Source organism: Phoca vitulina, unplaced genomic scaffold (assembly GCF_004348235.1).
Source record: "Phoca vitulina isolate PV1807 unplaced genomic scaffold, GSC_HSeal_1.0 scaffold67, whole genome shotgun sequence".
In the NCBI taxonomy this organism is placed as follows: domain Eukaryota; kingdom Metazoa; phylum Chordata; class Mammalia; order Carnivora; family Phocidae; genus Phoca; species Phoca vitulina.
Genome location: NW_022589770.1, coordinates 4,928,469 through 4,945,261, shown reverse-complemented (window position 1 = coordinate 4,945,261; position 16,793 = coordinate 4,928,469). Strand labels below are relative to the sequence as shown.

General features: G+C 36.8%; 1 protein-coding gene across 1 annotated transcript in view; it reads left to right on the top strand.

Moving 5' to 3' along the window:
- Window positions 1-16,793, top strand: part of CCDC171 (coiled-coil domain containing 171) — a 317,703-nt gene that overhangs the window by 42,480 nt on the left and 258,430 nt on the right. The window contains exon 6 of the mRNA XM_032392436.1: window positions 10,318-10,464. Coding sequence (XP_032248327.1) covers window positions 10,318-10,464 — 147 coding nt within the window. The remainder of the gene's footprint in view (window positions 1-10,317; window positions 10,465-16,793) is intronic.

Genomic DNA, 16,793 nt, shown 5'->3' with positions numbered 1-16,793 from the left:
CTTCCTTCCTTCCTTCCTTCCTTCCTTCCTTCCTTCCTTCCTTCCTTTCTTCAAGTACATACTGAGTTTCTGCTATGGGTACTGAGGATACAAAATGGATTAAGATATGATTTCTGTCCTTGAAGATCTTAAAACAGAGAGACATGTAAAGAGAGAAAATATATTGAAATATAATAAATTTTGAACAAAATGCTATGGGATCATGAAAGAGAAATTGATTAACTGCCTAGGAGATTGGGGAAACCATCACAGAGCAGATGACATTTGAACTGTTGTTGGTAATTGTCTTTTTTAATTCTTTCTTTTTTTTTTTTCCTTTTTTTTCTTTTTTTTATTTATTTGAGAGAGAGAATGAGATAGAGAGAGAGAGAGCATGAGAGGGGGGAGGGTCAGAGGGAGAAGCAGACTCCCTGCCGAGCAGGGAACCCGATGTGGGACTCGATCCCGGGACTCCAGGATCACGACCTGAGCCGAAGGCAGTCGCTTAACCTTGTTGGTAATTGTCTTAACGGCTACCTGAAACAAACAAGTAAACATAAGTAAATGAAAATAACCTCTTCATTTCTGAACACTCAGAAATCTCCAGTGCCAATAGTCAGAAGCCCGAAACTTGTAAAATATGATTCAGAAGCCCTTTATATTTAAATGTGTGGATGATGTGATTTTAGATGCGGTTTCTTGGTCAATCCTATAAACCTTAGATGAAATGTATGTGGTTATGACAGACTTTATATTATGAAGTACTAAGGAATAATGTTTCCGTCTTTTTTTGTTTTTAAGATTTTATTAATTTTTTTAAGTGATCTCTACACCCAACATGGGGCTCGAACTCACAACCCTGAGATTGAGTCACATGCTCCACTGACCAAGCCAGTCAGGCACCCTGGTATCAGGCTTTAGTTATTACGTATGGGAAAAAATAGGGAATATACTCCTTAGTTACTACCACCTTTTGTAGATAATTTTTTAAAGTTTTTATTTAAATTCCAATTAATTAACATACAGTGTAATATTAGTGTAAGATAAGTTTTATTGTAGTTTGTAACTGAAATGTTCAGAGCTCAGTCTCTCAATTTCTTGTGCTTTTAATATTAACAAAAGAAAACTGTTTTTCCTTTTTAAAGTAAGTTTAAGAAACTATTCATATTTTTAAAAGTCTTTTTTTAAACAACTCGAGGGATAGATTGGAATTCTCTTCTCTATTGGCTGTTGATGGATTTAGGTTTCCATCCTATAATTAGATGTTAGTATGGTATAGTGTTCTCTTTGTGTAACTCTCTAAGGGAATTCAGTTTTTAAAATAAGTTTAAAAAAAAACGCTTCTAAGTGAAACCCCATCTTTAACAGACAAAGCAGGTGTAGTATTTCTTTCATCTGGGCTTTAGAATTCAGTCCCACTATAAAAAAAATCTTAATTTTATGCCATGTCTCTTTTCTTCCCTAGTAATTGAAACGCTAAATAGAGGTGTACTTCTCTGGAATATTAATGGGACCTCTAGTGCAGTTACCTCATTTTAAAAAAGTGTTTCTCATTTTTTTAAATGCATGTTCTCTTTTGATAAACATAAAAACTCCATGTCTTTCTTTAGCATTATTTGAAATTTCAAAACAAATCAAAGCCAGAAAAACCCCCAAACAAATCAAAGCCAATTTAACTTAAAAACAAAGTATTTATGTTGATTTTGAAATATATATTCTAATTTTTTGGTCTCTATTTATTAAAATTTTCAATTTAAAATGGCTGTTTGTTGTGTTTTTATTCATTTTTTCCTCATTCCTGCTCTAGCAATGGGAATTTTGAGGATGCTTATTTGTTGTTGTTGTTTTTATTTAAGATTTTATCCATTTATTTGACACAGAGAGCGAGAGCATGGGCAGGGGGGGAGGGGCAGAGGGAGAAGGAGAAGCAGGCTCCCCGCTGAGCAGGAAGCCCCACATGGGGCTTGATCCCAGGACCCTGGGATCATGACCTGAGCCAACTTGAGCCAAAGGCAGATACTTAACCAACTGAGCCACCCAGGCGCCCCTTCATAATCTATAATTTATCAGTAGGATTGAAAGCATTTAGAAAATGTATATTTTTTTCGTATTTATCTTGTTTTCCAAATTCTAGAACTCAACCAGGGGATAAAATGATCCTTTCCTCCTTCATTGACTAAATTTAGTTTAAGTATCTAGTGATTAAGGGATGGGAGAGTCTGTAATGGCAAAAACAAAGGAGGAATGTGGATTGAAAATAACAGCATACACTAAGGAGGGGTGGGGGGAGCAGTAAAGAAGGTATCAGGGCCGGCTTAGGCATCAGTGGGCGGGATATTAGGAGTGGAGGCAACGTGTGGAAGATTGACCCGGTAGGCACAGTTGTGATCTAGGGACAGCTTGGAGGAAGCTCCATTGGAAAGGAAGTATTTCAGAAGTTTGCCTGAAATGGTCTAGAGCAGCAAGGAGCATTTCTTTGCGGTTTCCTAGGAAACTGCCCACTGGTGCCCTGTGTAAGCGAGCAGCATAGACAGTGACTCCGGCTCTGGTATTGCCTGTTGTTTCCAATCAGGAAATAGCTTTATATTCAATTTATAAAATTACTATATATTGTGCTCATTGTGAAAAATGTCCTCATTTAGGGAAATTTAAAAGCAAAAATGAAGGTCCTATGACTCCCCCTCGAATCCCACTCCTTTTCTAAGGGGATATAAACGTTTATCACTGTATTACATAAATGGAATTCTATTCCTCGGTATGTTTGGTGTCCATCTTTTGATATCCTTATATTTTTCTTGTAGCGTTTGCATGGTTTTCTGCCATGTGGACATTCCCAATATATATTAAGGAATCCCTTAGTGAAAGACATTTTATTTCCTTCAAAATTTTGCTCTAATCAAGATTTGGGGCACCTCGCCTGCTCAGTCCATAGGGCATATGACTCTTGATCTTGAGGTTGTGAGTTCAAGCCCCATGTTGGGCATCGAGCTTACTTTATAAATTTTTTTTTAAGATTTTATTTATTTATTTGAGAGAGAGACACAGAGCGTGAGAGAGAGAGAGCGAGCAAGCATGAGCAGGGGGAAGAGCAGAGGGAGAGGGAGAAGCTGATTCTCCAATGAGCAGAAAGTCTTGACGCAGGGCTCCATCCTAGGACTCCAGGATCATAACCTGAGCCAAAGGTAGACACCCAGCCAACTGAGCCACCCAAGCTTACTTTAAAAAAGAAAAAAGAAAAAAAAAAGGAAAAAATGATCCACTAACCTTCCTGGCCATATCTTTGAGCTGTTGGACAAGTGATTGAACTGTGTAAATGCCTAAAAGTATCACTGCTTGGTGTGCAAGGTTATGGATTTATCATTATGATCGCTATTACACAAAGTTAGTACCAGTTTACACTCTGTGGCTGCTAACCCTATTTCTGATTGTAGAACTGTGCTGGCTTTGGGGATTTCAGGAGATAAGCATGTACTAGGTTGAGATGGTAACTAGCTAAATTGATATATTTCTTAAGGTAGGAAGGAGGAGTACCTTAGCTCTGATATGTTTCTAACTATACTTTTATAATTCTTCAGACTTAAAACCATATTTTTGAGTCTGAGAAATGTTGTTTATATGAGTACATATAAAAACTTCAGTTTTTCGGCTGTGTTTCTGAAATATGTGGACAGAAAGGAAGTTTATTTTCTAGTAGCACAATGTGGTTTCCTGTAATGGTAAATGTCAGTTCAAAAAGAAGCCCCATTTTAAAATATTTTAAGTTCAACACCTCCCTCTAGTGGACAAAAGAAAAACTCCTTCAATTTCCATTGTCCTTGATTTTGTTACAAACCCACACACACCACACTTACTTTTTCACTGTAAGGATCCCGGTAGCTTTTTGTTGTATTAGAAAATAAATTCTGTGACAAAATTTTTAAAACTTTATTTGCAAGGAGACAAATTAATACAACTGCATGAACTATCTTATAGCTCTTTTGGAATTTTCTTGTATGTTATAATGCACCCCAGACTTGAATTGTGTTGATAAACCATAAAACCATAAACCATAAAACTTAAAACTGTTGTGTTGATAAACCATAAACCATAAACCGTAAAACTTAAAACGAATATTTCAACATACAAAAAAGAATAGGGATTAATATAACCAGTACCCAGCATAGCCTACCATACCATTAATATACTAATATTTACCATCTAGATCATGTGTTTGTCATATTTGTTTCAGAATTAAAAACAGACAAGCAATAAATTGTTCAGTTATTTAAGACTGACTATTCTGTATTACTTCATCATCCCACCATCACCCTATTCACAAAAGATACCATTGTTCTGAAGTTGGTGTTTAATTTTCTGTCTATATACATTGACAGTGTATCATATTATTTTGGTATTTTTTGTGTTTTAAAAATATACATAGAGTTTGATAAAGTATGAGTCTTTGTCCAACTTGTCTTTCTCACTTTCTTTTTTTTTTAAGATTTTATTTATTTATTTGACAGAGAGAGACACAGCGAGAGAGGGAACACAAGCAGGGGGAGTGGGAGAGGGAAAAACAGGCTTCCTGCTGAACAGGGAGGCTGATGTGGGGCTGGATCCCAGGGCCCTGGGATCATGAGCTGAGCCTAAGGCAGATGCTTAACAACTGAGCCACCCAGGCGCCCCTCTCACTTGTGTTTTTGAGATTTATCCAAATTAATCCATGGCTCTGGTTCATTCAATTGAACTGGTGTATAGTATTTTATCCTATGCATATCTCACAATTAATTTCCATTACTGGATTGGTTGAGATTTAAATTCTTCCCAGCTTTTAATTATTACATACCATGCTTTCATGAATATCAAATATTTTTGTTTATTTGGGTACATAGTTTGTGTATATGCAATTACTTGGAGGTAAAGTATATGCCAAATTGTTCTCCCACGTGGTTGTACCAATTCAAAAGAAGAGCTCCTCTTCCCTTGCAGTCTCTTGAATACTTGGTATTTTTTAGATATAGTTTCTTTTGCAATAGATGTGTGTAAAATTGTTTCTCATTCTTGCTTAAATTTCTCTTTCCCTGACATTGAGCATGTTATATTTATTGGCCATTCATGTTTCTTCTCTTGTGAACCGCCAGTTTATAATTTTTCTCTTTTTCCTTTTGGATTGTTTGTATATTTTTATTGATTTATAGGAGTTTTTAATCTATTTGGTTGCTAATCCTTGGCTAATTATATCCCCAGGGTAAATATGGAGACAATTATATTGTATTTGATGCAGGTTTAAATATTAGTGTAGTTGAATTTATCAGTCTTTTTCTTTAATAGTGCTTTTTTATGTCTTCAATAACCTAAAGTCATAAAGAGAATATATATTTTTTCTATACATAGCATGGGAAGATCTAATTTTATTTTATTTTTTTCTAAAGGATAACCAAATGCCCCTGTACCAGTTATTCAACTGTCTGTTTGTCACCACTCACTGATTTATAGTGTTGTCTCTGTCATCTGTCAAGTTCCTTTCTATCTAAGGTTTGGTTCCTGAGTGCTGTATTCTGTTTCACTTACATGCGTGTCTATTTATGAAACAATACCAAGTTGTTTTATTTACCATGGCTTTAGAGGAAGTCTTGATATCTGGTAGGACAAGTTCCCCTCTCCATATTCTTAATATATAGAGTTATTCTTAGCCTTTTAATCTCCTATGTAAGTTTGAGATTTAGTTTGTAATATTCCACCAAGAAAGCTTGGTGAAATTTTGATTGGAATTGAATTATAAGGTCAGTTTGGCATAAAGTTGACATCCTTAATTTCTTCTGTTTTCCATCCTTTTATATTTTTGTTCTATTTCCTGGGAGATTTCTTCAATTTTATGTTGTAACTGTTCTACTGAATTTTCATTTCTTCTTTTGGGTTATTAATTTTCAAGAGCTCTTGCTTGTTCTTCGACTATACTTTTTTTATAGTAGGCTCTTTCTTGTCACATAGTTACACAGTTTTTTTCTTGAGATGAGAACTTTTAAGATTTATTCCCTTAGCAACTTCCAAATATACAATACAGTATTGTTAACTAAAGTCACCATGCAGTACTTAACATCCCCAGAACTTACTATCTTATAGCTTTTGACTACCTTCACTTATTTCTCCCATTCCCCACCCTCCACCTCTGGCAATCACCAGGGGGTCCTGGGATGGAGCCCCCGCATCGGGCTCCTGGCTCAGCAGGGAGCCTGCTTCTGCCTCTCCCCCTGCTCGTGCTCTCTCTCTCTGCCTCTCTCTGTCTCAAATGAATAAATTAAAAAAAAATAACTCTCAAAAAAAAAAAGATTATTGCAAGCCTATGGTTAATTTCCAGTTATAAAAATTTTGAATTTGGCATTTTTTTGCCAGTGTTCTTGCTGCTTTTATGGAGGGAAGAATTTTTGGCGGTCCTTACTTTGCCATTCTGAAATTGTGTCTGTTCTCTGAAGATATCTTGAAGGATTATTCTCTCTCTCTCTCTTTTTTTTAAAGATTTTATATTTTTATTTGACAGAGAGAGAGAGAGAGCACATGAGCAGGGTGAAGGGCAGAGGGAGAAGCCTCCCCACAGAGTGGGGAGCCCAATGCAGGACTCCATCCTAGGACCCTGGGATCATGACCTGAGCTGAAGGCAGACGCTTAACTGACTGAGCCACCCAGGCGTCCCTTATTATATATGTTTCTTTCAGGATTTTTCCCTTCCCCCTTGATTTAGATTTCATCTTTTATGTTGTTTTTCTCCCCCCCCAAATACCACTTTTTCTTACATTTAAGAGTTGGGGACTAAAAAGCTTATTAGAAGCTCTGAGTGTTTGGGTTCACTCTTTCAACTGTGATCTTCACTGTAGGGTTACCTGGCTGGATATTTGAAACAGATATGTATATAATCCTCCTATCTGCCCCAACTAACTTAAGAAGAGGTAGAGAATAGAAAACCTTATAGAGTTGGTATCAAAACTCCAGGCCCATATTGCTTCACCAATGAACAACAACAAAAAAATCCAAGGAGCAAATAATTTCAGTTTTTTATAAATTCTGCCATAGAATGGAAAAATCTTTTTTTTTTTTTTTTTTTACAATTTATTTATTTGAGAGAGAGAGAGTGAGCACGAGCGGGAGGGGCAGAAGGAGAGGGAGAGAGAATCCCAAGCAGATCCTGCACCAAGCCTGGAGCCCGACATGGGGCTGGTCCCAGGACCCCAAGACCATCACCCCAGCTGAAACCAAGAGTCAGACGCCCAACCAACTGTGCCACCCAGGTGCCCCTTAGATTGGAAAAATCTTGATAACATATCAAACTGATAAATCTTTATGCTAAATTGATAAAGATACAAGAAAAGATAATTATAGCCAATCTCACTAATGAATATACATACAAAAGAATTATATAAAATATTAGCCAACTCCATGCAGCAAAATATAAAAAGATGTAATATAAGAAGCCTTTATACAATAGATGCCAAGTGAGTTTAACATTAGAAAATTAATCAGTGTTAATTTTAAATTAATGTAATCCTATGTAATATAAGTTTCTTGAATATGTAAGTAGAACTCCTAAAAAATCTATACTATATGAGAAAGACAGTTTTTAAAATAAAAACTGTTTTTATATGCATATCCAAAGTATATAGTAATTGTCACATATTAGTGACTTGACCTCTGCATTAAAACTGGGATTGTTAGGTCAGAAATTTCATCTACATCTTGAAAGACTTCTATTTAAAAGCCATATTACTGTAAGTAATATTTAATATAGGCCAATTATCATAAAGTTAAAATCTCACCAATGAATAAAATAAGCCCTAACTGATCCATCACTGATTTTCCTGTTGTTCCTTTTCATAGGATTAAATTGAAAGTGTCACAGAATAAAGGACATGCTCTTTGTTTAGTGTAATGGAATGATTGCATGTTGTTTTCTGTGCTGTTTGTCAATAGAATGGGAATCACAAGTCATATTTTATAAGTAAATTTCATGAGACTTCCGAATACTTCAGTTTCTTTTGCTTTATTTATTAAATATTGTTTGAAATAATTACCATCAACTACAATACAAGCATTTTTGGTTATAGATTTTATTTTGTTTTTATTTCAGGTTATTTGGTTTACATTGTGATTAACCTTGTAAATTGCTGTTTATTCATTTAAAAATATACATAGTACTTTGTGTGGATGATAGAAAGTTAGAGATGATGTGTCAGTCAAGAGGGCATATATTTTATTTTAATTTTTATTTTTTTAAAAAGATTTTATTTATTTATTTGACAAAGAGAGAGGGAGAGAACACAAGCAGGGGAGGTGGCAGGCAGAGACAGAGGGAGAAGCAGGCTCCCCACTGAGCAGGGAGCCCGACGCGGGGCTCGATCCCAGGACCCTGGGATCATGACCTGAGCCAGAGGCAGACGCTTGACTGACTGAGTCACCCAGGTGCCCCGAAAGGGCATATAATTTAACAGTGAATTTGAATTGACGCTGGCACTATTGAGTGCTTGAAGGAGGGTGACCTATCTTGCAGAATAAAAATAGTATCTTATCCTTGTATAGTGCTTAATGCTCTTCGAAGTACTTTCGTGTATGAAGGTACCGTTACGGTGAACTTGGATGACATATGGCTATTCATAAAACCATTTATTCCTGAGTCCACGCTGCCACTGAAAAACTGCGAGTGCTAAATGCTGGTTGCAGGCTGTGCTGGCACATGTCTGCTCTGGTGCCCAGCTTTGCTCTTAACTGTGCTAGTTTAAGGACTGAAAAATGTGAGGAGATGCGCTTCTGTATGTCAAGACGTTTCTGTTACCTGAAGAAAATCATTCTTAAGAGTTCGTGCGTAGTCAGCTGCAGAGGGGTAATCTCGTGAGTGAGGGGGTGGAGAGGAGGAATCACGTGGGGTTTTGTTCTTCGTCCTTTGACTGTGGACGGTACTGCCCTGTGCTTTCCAAGTTAGAGTCTTTTACAGAGAATTGTCTCTGGTGCTTGCGACATTCTCAGTCGCATTCTGGTGATACATTTTGAGTGGCCGGCCATACTTGGAACCATTTTGGATCCCTATGCGTGTTTATGTCCCTGAATAAGATTGTGCTGGTGAAGGAAGGTGGGAAAGGAGCCTGCGTCAGAGACCTAAGTGGGAATGATGAACGTAGACACTTGACTGTGGAAGATACTTGGATGTGTGTGTTAACTTCATGTTTGAACTTTCGTAACATTCAACTCTGATTTCTGAGTTTAGTTGGAAAAGGAGATTGAGAGATTTCAGTAGAAGACTACCTGATGTTATTTTTCTTTCAGTAATACAACAAAGATTTGAAAACTTGAAAACTGAAGGAAATGAAACACAGCCATCTAGTGGATGCAACTTGAAGAGCTATAACCCTAGTTAAAGTACCAAGAGCTCGCATAAAAACCTCTCAAGGGTCGTTATTAGGCATTCAAGATAATGACTTCCCCTCACACAAAGGAGCAATGTACATTTGTATTACAAAATATTTTAAAATTTTAATGAGAGGGGAAAACATTATATATGGCAGTTGGACTACAGCATTATGGAAATACCCTCAGAGGTCAATTAAACTAGCATAACATTATAGTAAGCTATATACATTTTCAGCTGTAACATGTGTTAATCAGAGCTCTAAAATTGTAAAACTCCATAATTCTTTTTAAAAAAATTTTATTTTTAAGTAATCTCTATGGTCAACTTGGGGCTCAAACTCCCTACCCTGAGATCAAGAGTTTCATGCTCTACCAACTGAGCCAGCCAGGCGCTCCAAAATTGTAAAACTCCAGTAGTGCTTTCTGAATATGTGTATATTCCAAAACACTGCTGGAATATCTAGGCCTCTCTTGCTTATGAGGGCAAGTGTCTATAAATCCTTGAACAATGTGGGTTTGAACTGCACAGGTCCACTTACACGTGGATTTTTGTATCAATGAATATGTAGGAAAATTTTTTGGAGATTTTGGACAATCTGAAAAAACTTGGAGATGAACTGTGTAGCCTAGAAATACTGAAAAAATTAAGAAAAAGTTAGGTATTATAAGAATACAGTACATAATACATATAAACATACAAAATACGGGTTAATTATCAGTAAGGCTTCCGGTCAACAGTAGGCTATTGGTAGCCAAGTTTTTGGGGAGTCAAAAGTTATATACAGATTTTTCGACTGCTCATGGGTGGGCGTCCCTAACCCTCATATTGTTCGAGAGTCAACCATATAAATGAACCTATTACTATGGTTGAAGCACAAGCTTAGTTACTCACTGTCTTCTGTGAAATACATTTTTGTGATTGTTGGCTTATAAACTTTATTGATGCAAAAATGAATTATTTTCCAGGAGCAAGATAATGCTGTACAAAATATGCACAAGAAGGTAGAAAAATTAGAAACTGAGCACATGGACTGCTCTGATCTTCTACGGCGACAAACAAGTGAACTTGAATTTAGCACTCAACGAGAAGAACGTCTTAGAAAAGAATTTGAGGTATATTTTCTCATCCTTTTAAGACATATATGTGGTCCAGTCAGTAATTTAAGGTCCAGTCAGTATTTTATATATATATGTGGTCCAGTCAGTAATTTAAGGTCGGAGAAAGTTTTACTCTGCCATAAAATATAACACCAAATTTTTCAGCATTTATTTATATAGAATATCTGGTTTCTTTGAAAACTTTGTATTTGAGTAAATTATATTTTGCCTCTAATTTTTAAAATCTGTCCATTTTTAACAGTTAATTCTCATGGAATATTTGGAAAGTTTGAGGGTAATTGCTTCCGTGATAAGATTGAGGAAGCAACACAGGAAAGAATTTTGTGCACATGATATTAAATTCTAATTTTGTGGTTTGGATCATGTCCTAGCTGCATAGTTTTATGGAATGCATTTCAGGTGAGACTTTAGATGGGAAAGAAGCATCAGGTTACAAATGAAAGTTAAATGATTTTTATGAGAGAATGATACTGATGATCACTTTAATTTTGAGAGAAATCTGTTTGTTAATTCTTCTTTTTAAACTTTCCTTTTGTTTATGGGAAATTAAGTATTTCAATAGGTAAAGAAGCTTTTTTTAAACATAATTTGTTGGGGCGCCTGGGTGGCTCAGTCGTTAAGCGTCTGCCTTCAGCTCAGGTCATGATCCCAGGGTCCTGGGATCGAGCCCCGCATTGGGCTCCCTGCTCGGCGGGAAGCCTGCTTCTCCCTCTCCCTCTGCCTGCCGCTCTGCCTACTTGTGCTCTCTCTCTGTCAAATAAATAAATAAAATCTTTAAAAAAAAAAAAAAAACATAATTTGTAATTGTTATTAGGTAAATAAGCATTTATAAAGAGAATTCAGTGATAAAATCCTAGAGGTACTCTGGTTAAACTCATTGCTGTCATTTAACATTGTTCTGGAAATTTTAGCCAGAGAAGTATATGATGGCAGAGCAGCAATAAGTATAGTTGTTAGAAAGAAGGAGGCATGACTCTTATCGTTTTCAGATGATACACTTATAACTTGAATAGTCAAGAAAATCAACTTTAAATTATTGACACTAGTAAGAACATTCGGTAAGGAGGCCAGGAAGAAAAGAATATGTAACAATTTTACTTACATTCTTACATTCCAGCAATAAGCAGAGAATAAAACATGTAAAAAATTTTCTTCACCACAGTGACAAGAATAGGAATATAATTAAATACAAACACATTAAAAAGTTCCAAAATTTAACTGAGAGTCTTCAAAGAAAATGGTGAGACGTTTTGGAGACACTCAACACTAAAAAGATATGAATCCTTCCTAGATTATATTATGGGTTAAAACAGTTCTAATAAAAAACTCAGTGGAATTATTTTGGGAATAAAGATTCAGAAATTCATGTGAAAGACTGAAGAGCTACTACACGAGAGTCTCTCAAACATTTTTAAAAAGATTTTATTTATTTGAGGGAGAGAGGGAGAGAGAGAGCCTGAGCAGGGGAAGGGGCAGAGGAAGAGGCAGAGAATCTCAAGCAGACTCTGTGCTCAGCATGGACTCTGACGTGGGGCTCCATCCCACGACCAGAGCTGAAACCCAAGAGTTCGACGCTTAACCAACTGAGCTGCCCAGGCGCCCCTAAAATATTTTGATAAGAGTAATGAGCGGAGACTTACTATATCAGAAGTTAATACCTATTATAAAGCTTTAGTAATGTATCAGTTGTGGTTTTTTGATTGTATGCAACAGAAACCAACTTTGGTTAACTTCAATAGGGAATTCATTGGAAGAATATGGGAATCACATATGCAGAATTAGGATGGAAGCTGGGGAATCAGGCTCAGAAATGAATCCCAGAGCATCTCCAGAGGTCTTGGGAACAGAAATGATGGATGGAGTTAGGATGAATTGGTATCAATAATTTTCATTTTATTTGTTTACCAATAACAGTTGGTATCATTCCTTTTGTAACTTTATTTAGGATTCAAATCCCAAAGAGAAAATATTTGATTGAAAGAGGTAGTTTGCCCCAAATAAATCTCTCAGTTCTACTAAAATTAAAGCTGCCCCAAAAAGAAATTTTTATAAAGAAAATTTGGTTTCTGGTACCAAAAGAAGGGGAAAAGAGATTGTTGAGTGACCAAAAAGTACAGTAACTCTAAGACCAGATTTTCAATGGTACAGAATTGAAAGGCCAGTAGTAGACTTATAGAATATGTATAAAATTTAATATATTAAGATACCATTTTAAATCAGTGAGAATAGGAAAGATTATTCATGTTGAAACATGGTTAACTATTTGGGACAAAATAAAATTAGATTCCCATCTTACATCATTTTGTAAAATAAGTTCCAGTTGGATTAAAAAGATTAAAAATACTAAAAACTGATAAAGAAGAAAAAAATTTAAGGGTTTTTTGCTGTCTGAGTGCAGTATGACATATTGTTAATCATAAAAGCAGAGGAACAAAATCAATAGATTTATAGCTTTGACTAGGAAAAATTAAAGTCATGTATAAGTAAATTCTCCACTTCAAATAAAATAAAAAGACAAATGGGAAGAATATTTACAGCAAAAGGTAAATCTATCTCTATCTCTGTATCTATCTAAATTCCCCCCACTATTTGGTAAGAAAAAGAAAATCTTTATGAAAAAAATCTACCAAGGACGTTGAAGAAGATGTGAAAGATGTTCAGATGGACAACAAACATGTGAAAAATGCTTAACCTCACTAGGATGTAAGAAAGGTTATAACACTTGTGATACTAAGACTAAAGAAAAAGCACCCAGTGTCGGTGAGGGTGATGTTAAAAGTTCCTGGGTCTTGCTGGTGAAAGTGCGAATGGATAAAGCCTTCAAGGAGCTCCGTTTGGCAAATTTATGTGGTCTTCCTCAGAAAATTATCACACCCTTTGAGGCCTCTGGCTCATGGCTCAGCAGTCACCGGGGACTTCATTGTCTTCTGTTGGCTCCTCTGTTTCCTAGGTCCCCATGTGTTTTTTACTCCAGTGGCGTATGTAGTCTAGTAGCTGCTAAGAAAGGGTATGCGAGACCTAAGTTTTAGCTGATCTTGCATTTCTGAGTGTGATTTTTATGAATAAAGTATTAGAGTAGATATACTTTGGCCGAATATAGGTTTTAATATATTAAAATAGTATAATTTTAGGTTTAAAGTCATTTTCTCTTAGAATGTGAAGGCCTTACCTCCCTGGTTCCCAGTCTCTTCTGTTGCTGCTGAGAGGCCTGATGTTATTCTGGTTTGTGTTTCCTTGTTGGTGATCTTTCCTCCCTCATTCTTCTCATCTCTCTAAGTTTTCTTGGTCCTCTGTTTTTTCAAACTTTTTTTTTTTAAATGGAAAGCTTTAAACAAATATATTTAAAAAAGTGAACAGAATAGTATAATGAACCTAATGTACCCATCACCAGCTTCAACAATGATCTGTATGTGGCCAATATTTTACCATTTATACCCGCACTCACTTCCCTCCTCCCATATTATAGTGAAATGAATCCCAGTCACATATTATTTTAACTATAAATATTTCATTATAATTTTTTAAAAATAAGGGGTCTTTATTTAGAGTCACATTATCAATATTAAAACTAAATTAACAGTAATTACTTAATATAATCAAATAACCAGGCTTTATTCAAATTTCAAATTGCTCCACAAATGGTATAAATGTGTGTAAGAATGCAGTTTGAGCCAGAATTCCAGTTACACATTACAATTGGTTGGTATGTTTCCCGCTCTTTTAAAGATTTTATTTATTTGAGAGAGAGAGAGAGCGCACGTGCGTGCACGAGCCGGGAGAGGGACAGAGGAAGAAGGAGAGAGAGAAGGAGAGAGAATCTCAAGCAGACTCCACACTGAGCTCAGAGCCCTATGCAGGACTCGATCTCACAACCCTGAGATCACGACTCCAAGTTCACGACTGCAGCTGAAACCAAGAGTCTGTTGCTCAACCAACTGAGCCACCCAGTCACTCTGGTTGATACGTCTCTTAGATTTCTTTTCATCTACAGATTCTCCATCTCTGTAGCTTTCTTGTTTCCTTATATTTGTGAGGACACCAGGTTATTTGTGCTATAGAGTTCCCACTGACTCTGCAATTGCAGAACATCAAATATAAACAGTGTTTCTTAGTATAGATCTTTTTTTATTCATGGTGACATTTTAGTTAGGAAACTCATGTCCTTCATTTTGAGGAATTCTCTTATGTTATTTCTTCATAACTTTTTCCTCGGGGCTTTTGCTGTTCTCTCTTTCTCAGGCTTTTATTATGCAAGTGTCAGATCGACTGGATTGGTGGTTTACTTCTTTTACCTTTCTGTTGCCTTTCTCTTTGTCTTTTTGTTGTGGATTCTTGGGAGATTTACTTGACTTTACTTTCTAATCTTCTTATTGAATATTTTCCTTTTCATTTTTAATTTCTGAGAGCTCTTGTTCTCTGTACCGTTTTTTATAGCATCCTGTTCCTATGACTACTATATTCATTTGTTTATTCAGTAAGTATTTATAGAGAGTATTAGGAACACTTTTGGGTGCTCGAAGCATTAGCAGTGAACAAAACAAAGTCTCTTCCCTCTTTTTTATTTTTTATTTTTATTTTTATTTTTTTTTTTTTTTAAGATTTTATTTTATTTATTTGACAGAGAGAGAGACAGCTAGAGAGGGAACACAAGCAGGCGGAGTGGGAGGGGGAGAAGCAGGCTCCTGGCTGAGCAGGGAGCCCGATGCGGGGCTCGATCCCAGGACCCCGGGATCATGACCTGAGCCGAAGGCAGACGCTTAACGACTGAGCCACCCAGGCGCCCCAAGTCTCTTCCCTCTTGAAGCTGACACTCTAGTCAGGGAGAATCACACATTAAACGAAACAAAACATGATAAGCCCTGTGGAGAGTAATAAAGCAGACTAGGGTTGGGGCACCTGGTTGGCTCAGTTGGTTGAGTGCCTGACTCTTGGTTTCGGCTCAGGTCATGATCTCAGGGTCGTGAGATCCGAGCCCTGTGTTGGGCTCCATGCTCAGCAGAGAGTCTGCTTGAGATTCTCTCCCTCTCTCTTTGCCCCTCCCCCCCAACTCTCTCTCTCTCAAATAAATAAATCTTAAAAAAAAAAACAGCAGGGGAGGTGATGAGTGATGAGACAGGATGGTTACCCTTTTATGTTAGTGGTCATAGGGGACTTGATAAAAATGACCGTTTGAATAGAGACCTGAAGAAAGAAAGGGTCAGCCATGTGGATATCTGGACGAAAAGCATTGTAGGTAGCAGGAATAGAAAGTGCAAAGGCCATGAGATGTGAGTGTGCTTGGAATGTTCGAGGAATAGCAAGTAGGGCATTGTGACTGAAATGGAAAGGCTAGGATATACAGAACGGTAGACAGATTTTACAGTTTTGATGGTCTTCTGTAATTCCTTGTAAGAACTTTGGCTTTTTGTCTGAGTGAGGTGAAAGTCATTGGAAGGTTTTGAGCAGAGGCCTGACATGCTTCCTCTTTTTTGTTTTAAAAGCATCATTCTGTATACTCTTTGGAGAACACACTGTAAGAGACCACTTAGGAGACTATTAAAAGTTACCTCAATGAGATATAGTGTAGAGGAGGTGGTTGGATTTGTATGTATTTTGGAAGATAGAACCAATAGAATTTGCAGGTCAGTTGGACCTGGCTTGTGAGAAAAAAGGAGGGAGTAAATGATAATGCCAAAGATTTTGGCATGAGCAAATGGGTGAATGGCATTGTCATTTACTCAACTGGCGAAGAATGCAAGTGGCATAGATTTGGGAGAGGTCAGGAGTTTGCTTTAAGTATGTTACATTGGCATGCCTGGTAGACATCCACGTGGAGGTGTGGAGTAGACAGTTGAATACGAGTTTGGGGCTTAGGGAAGCTTTACTGTAGGATAATAGGGAATTATGGCAAATATTTCATTGCACAACTTTGAATGTTATAATCTGTAGGTCTTCTCTCTGCGTTTCTATAGTTTCTGCAAGTGCTCTGCTAGTTTCGTCTTTGGTGGTTATAGCATGGAAGAAGGACATGGAGGAAGAATCTGCATATCATACCGTTCAGTATGCAGACTTCCGCCTGGTTTCAGTCTTGTGTCCCCCTCACCCCCCCACCCCCTCTCTGTGTATCCCTATGTGCAGCTCTGGTTCAGATTCACATCCTCCAGATAATTAACCTCCAGTTTGTGTAGTGTTAAGAAGGGGTAGTTGTCTGGCTGCTTGGGGTGGAGATGGGTGTCTGGAAGTTAAACGTCTCATACTGATGGTATTAAAATATCTTTATTGAGATATAATTTACATGCTATAAATCCACCCATTAATAGTGTACAATCCAGTGATTTTTAGTG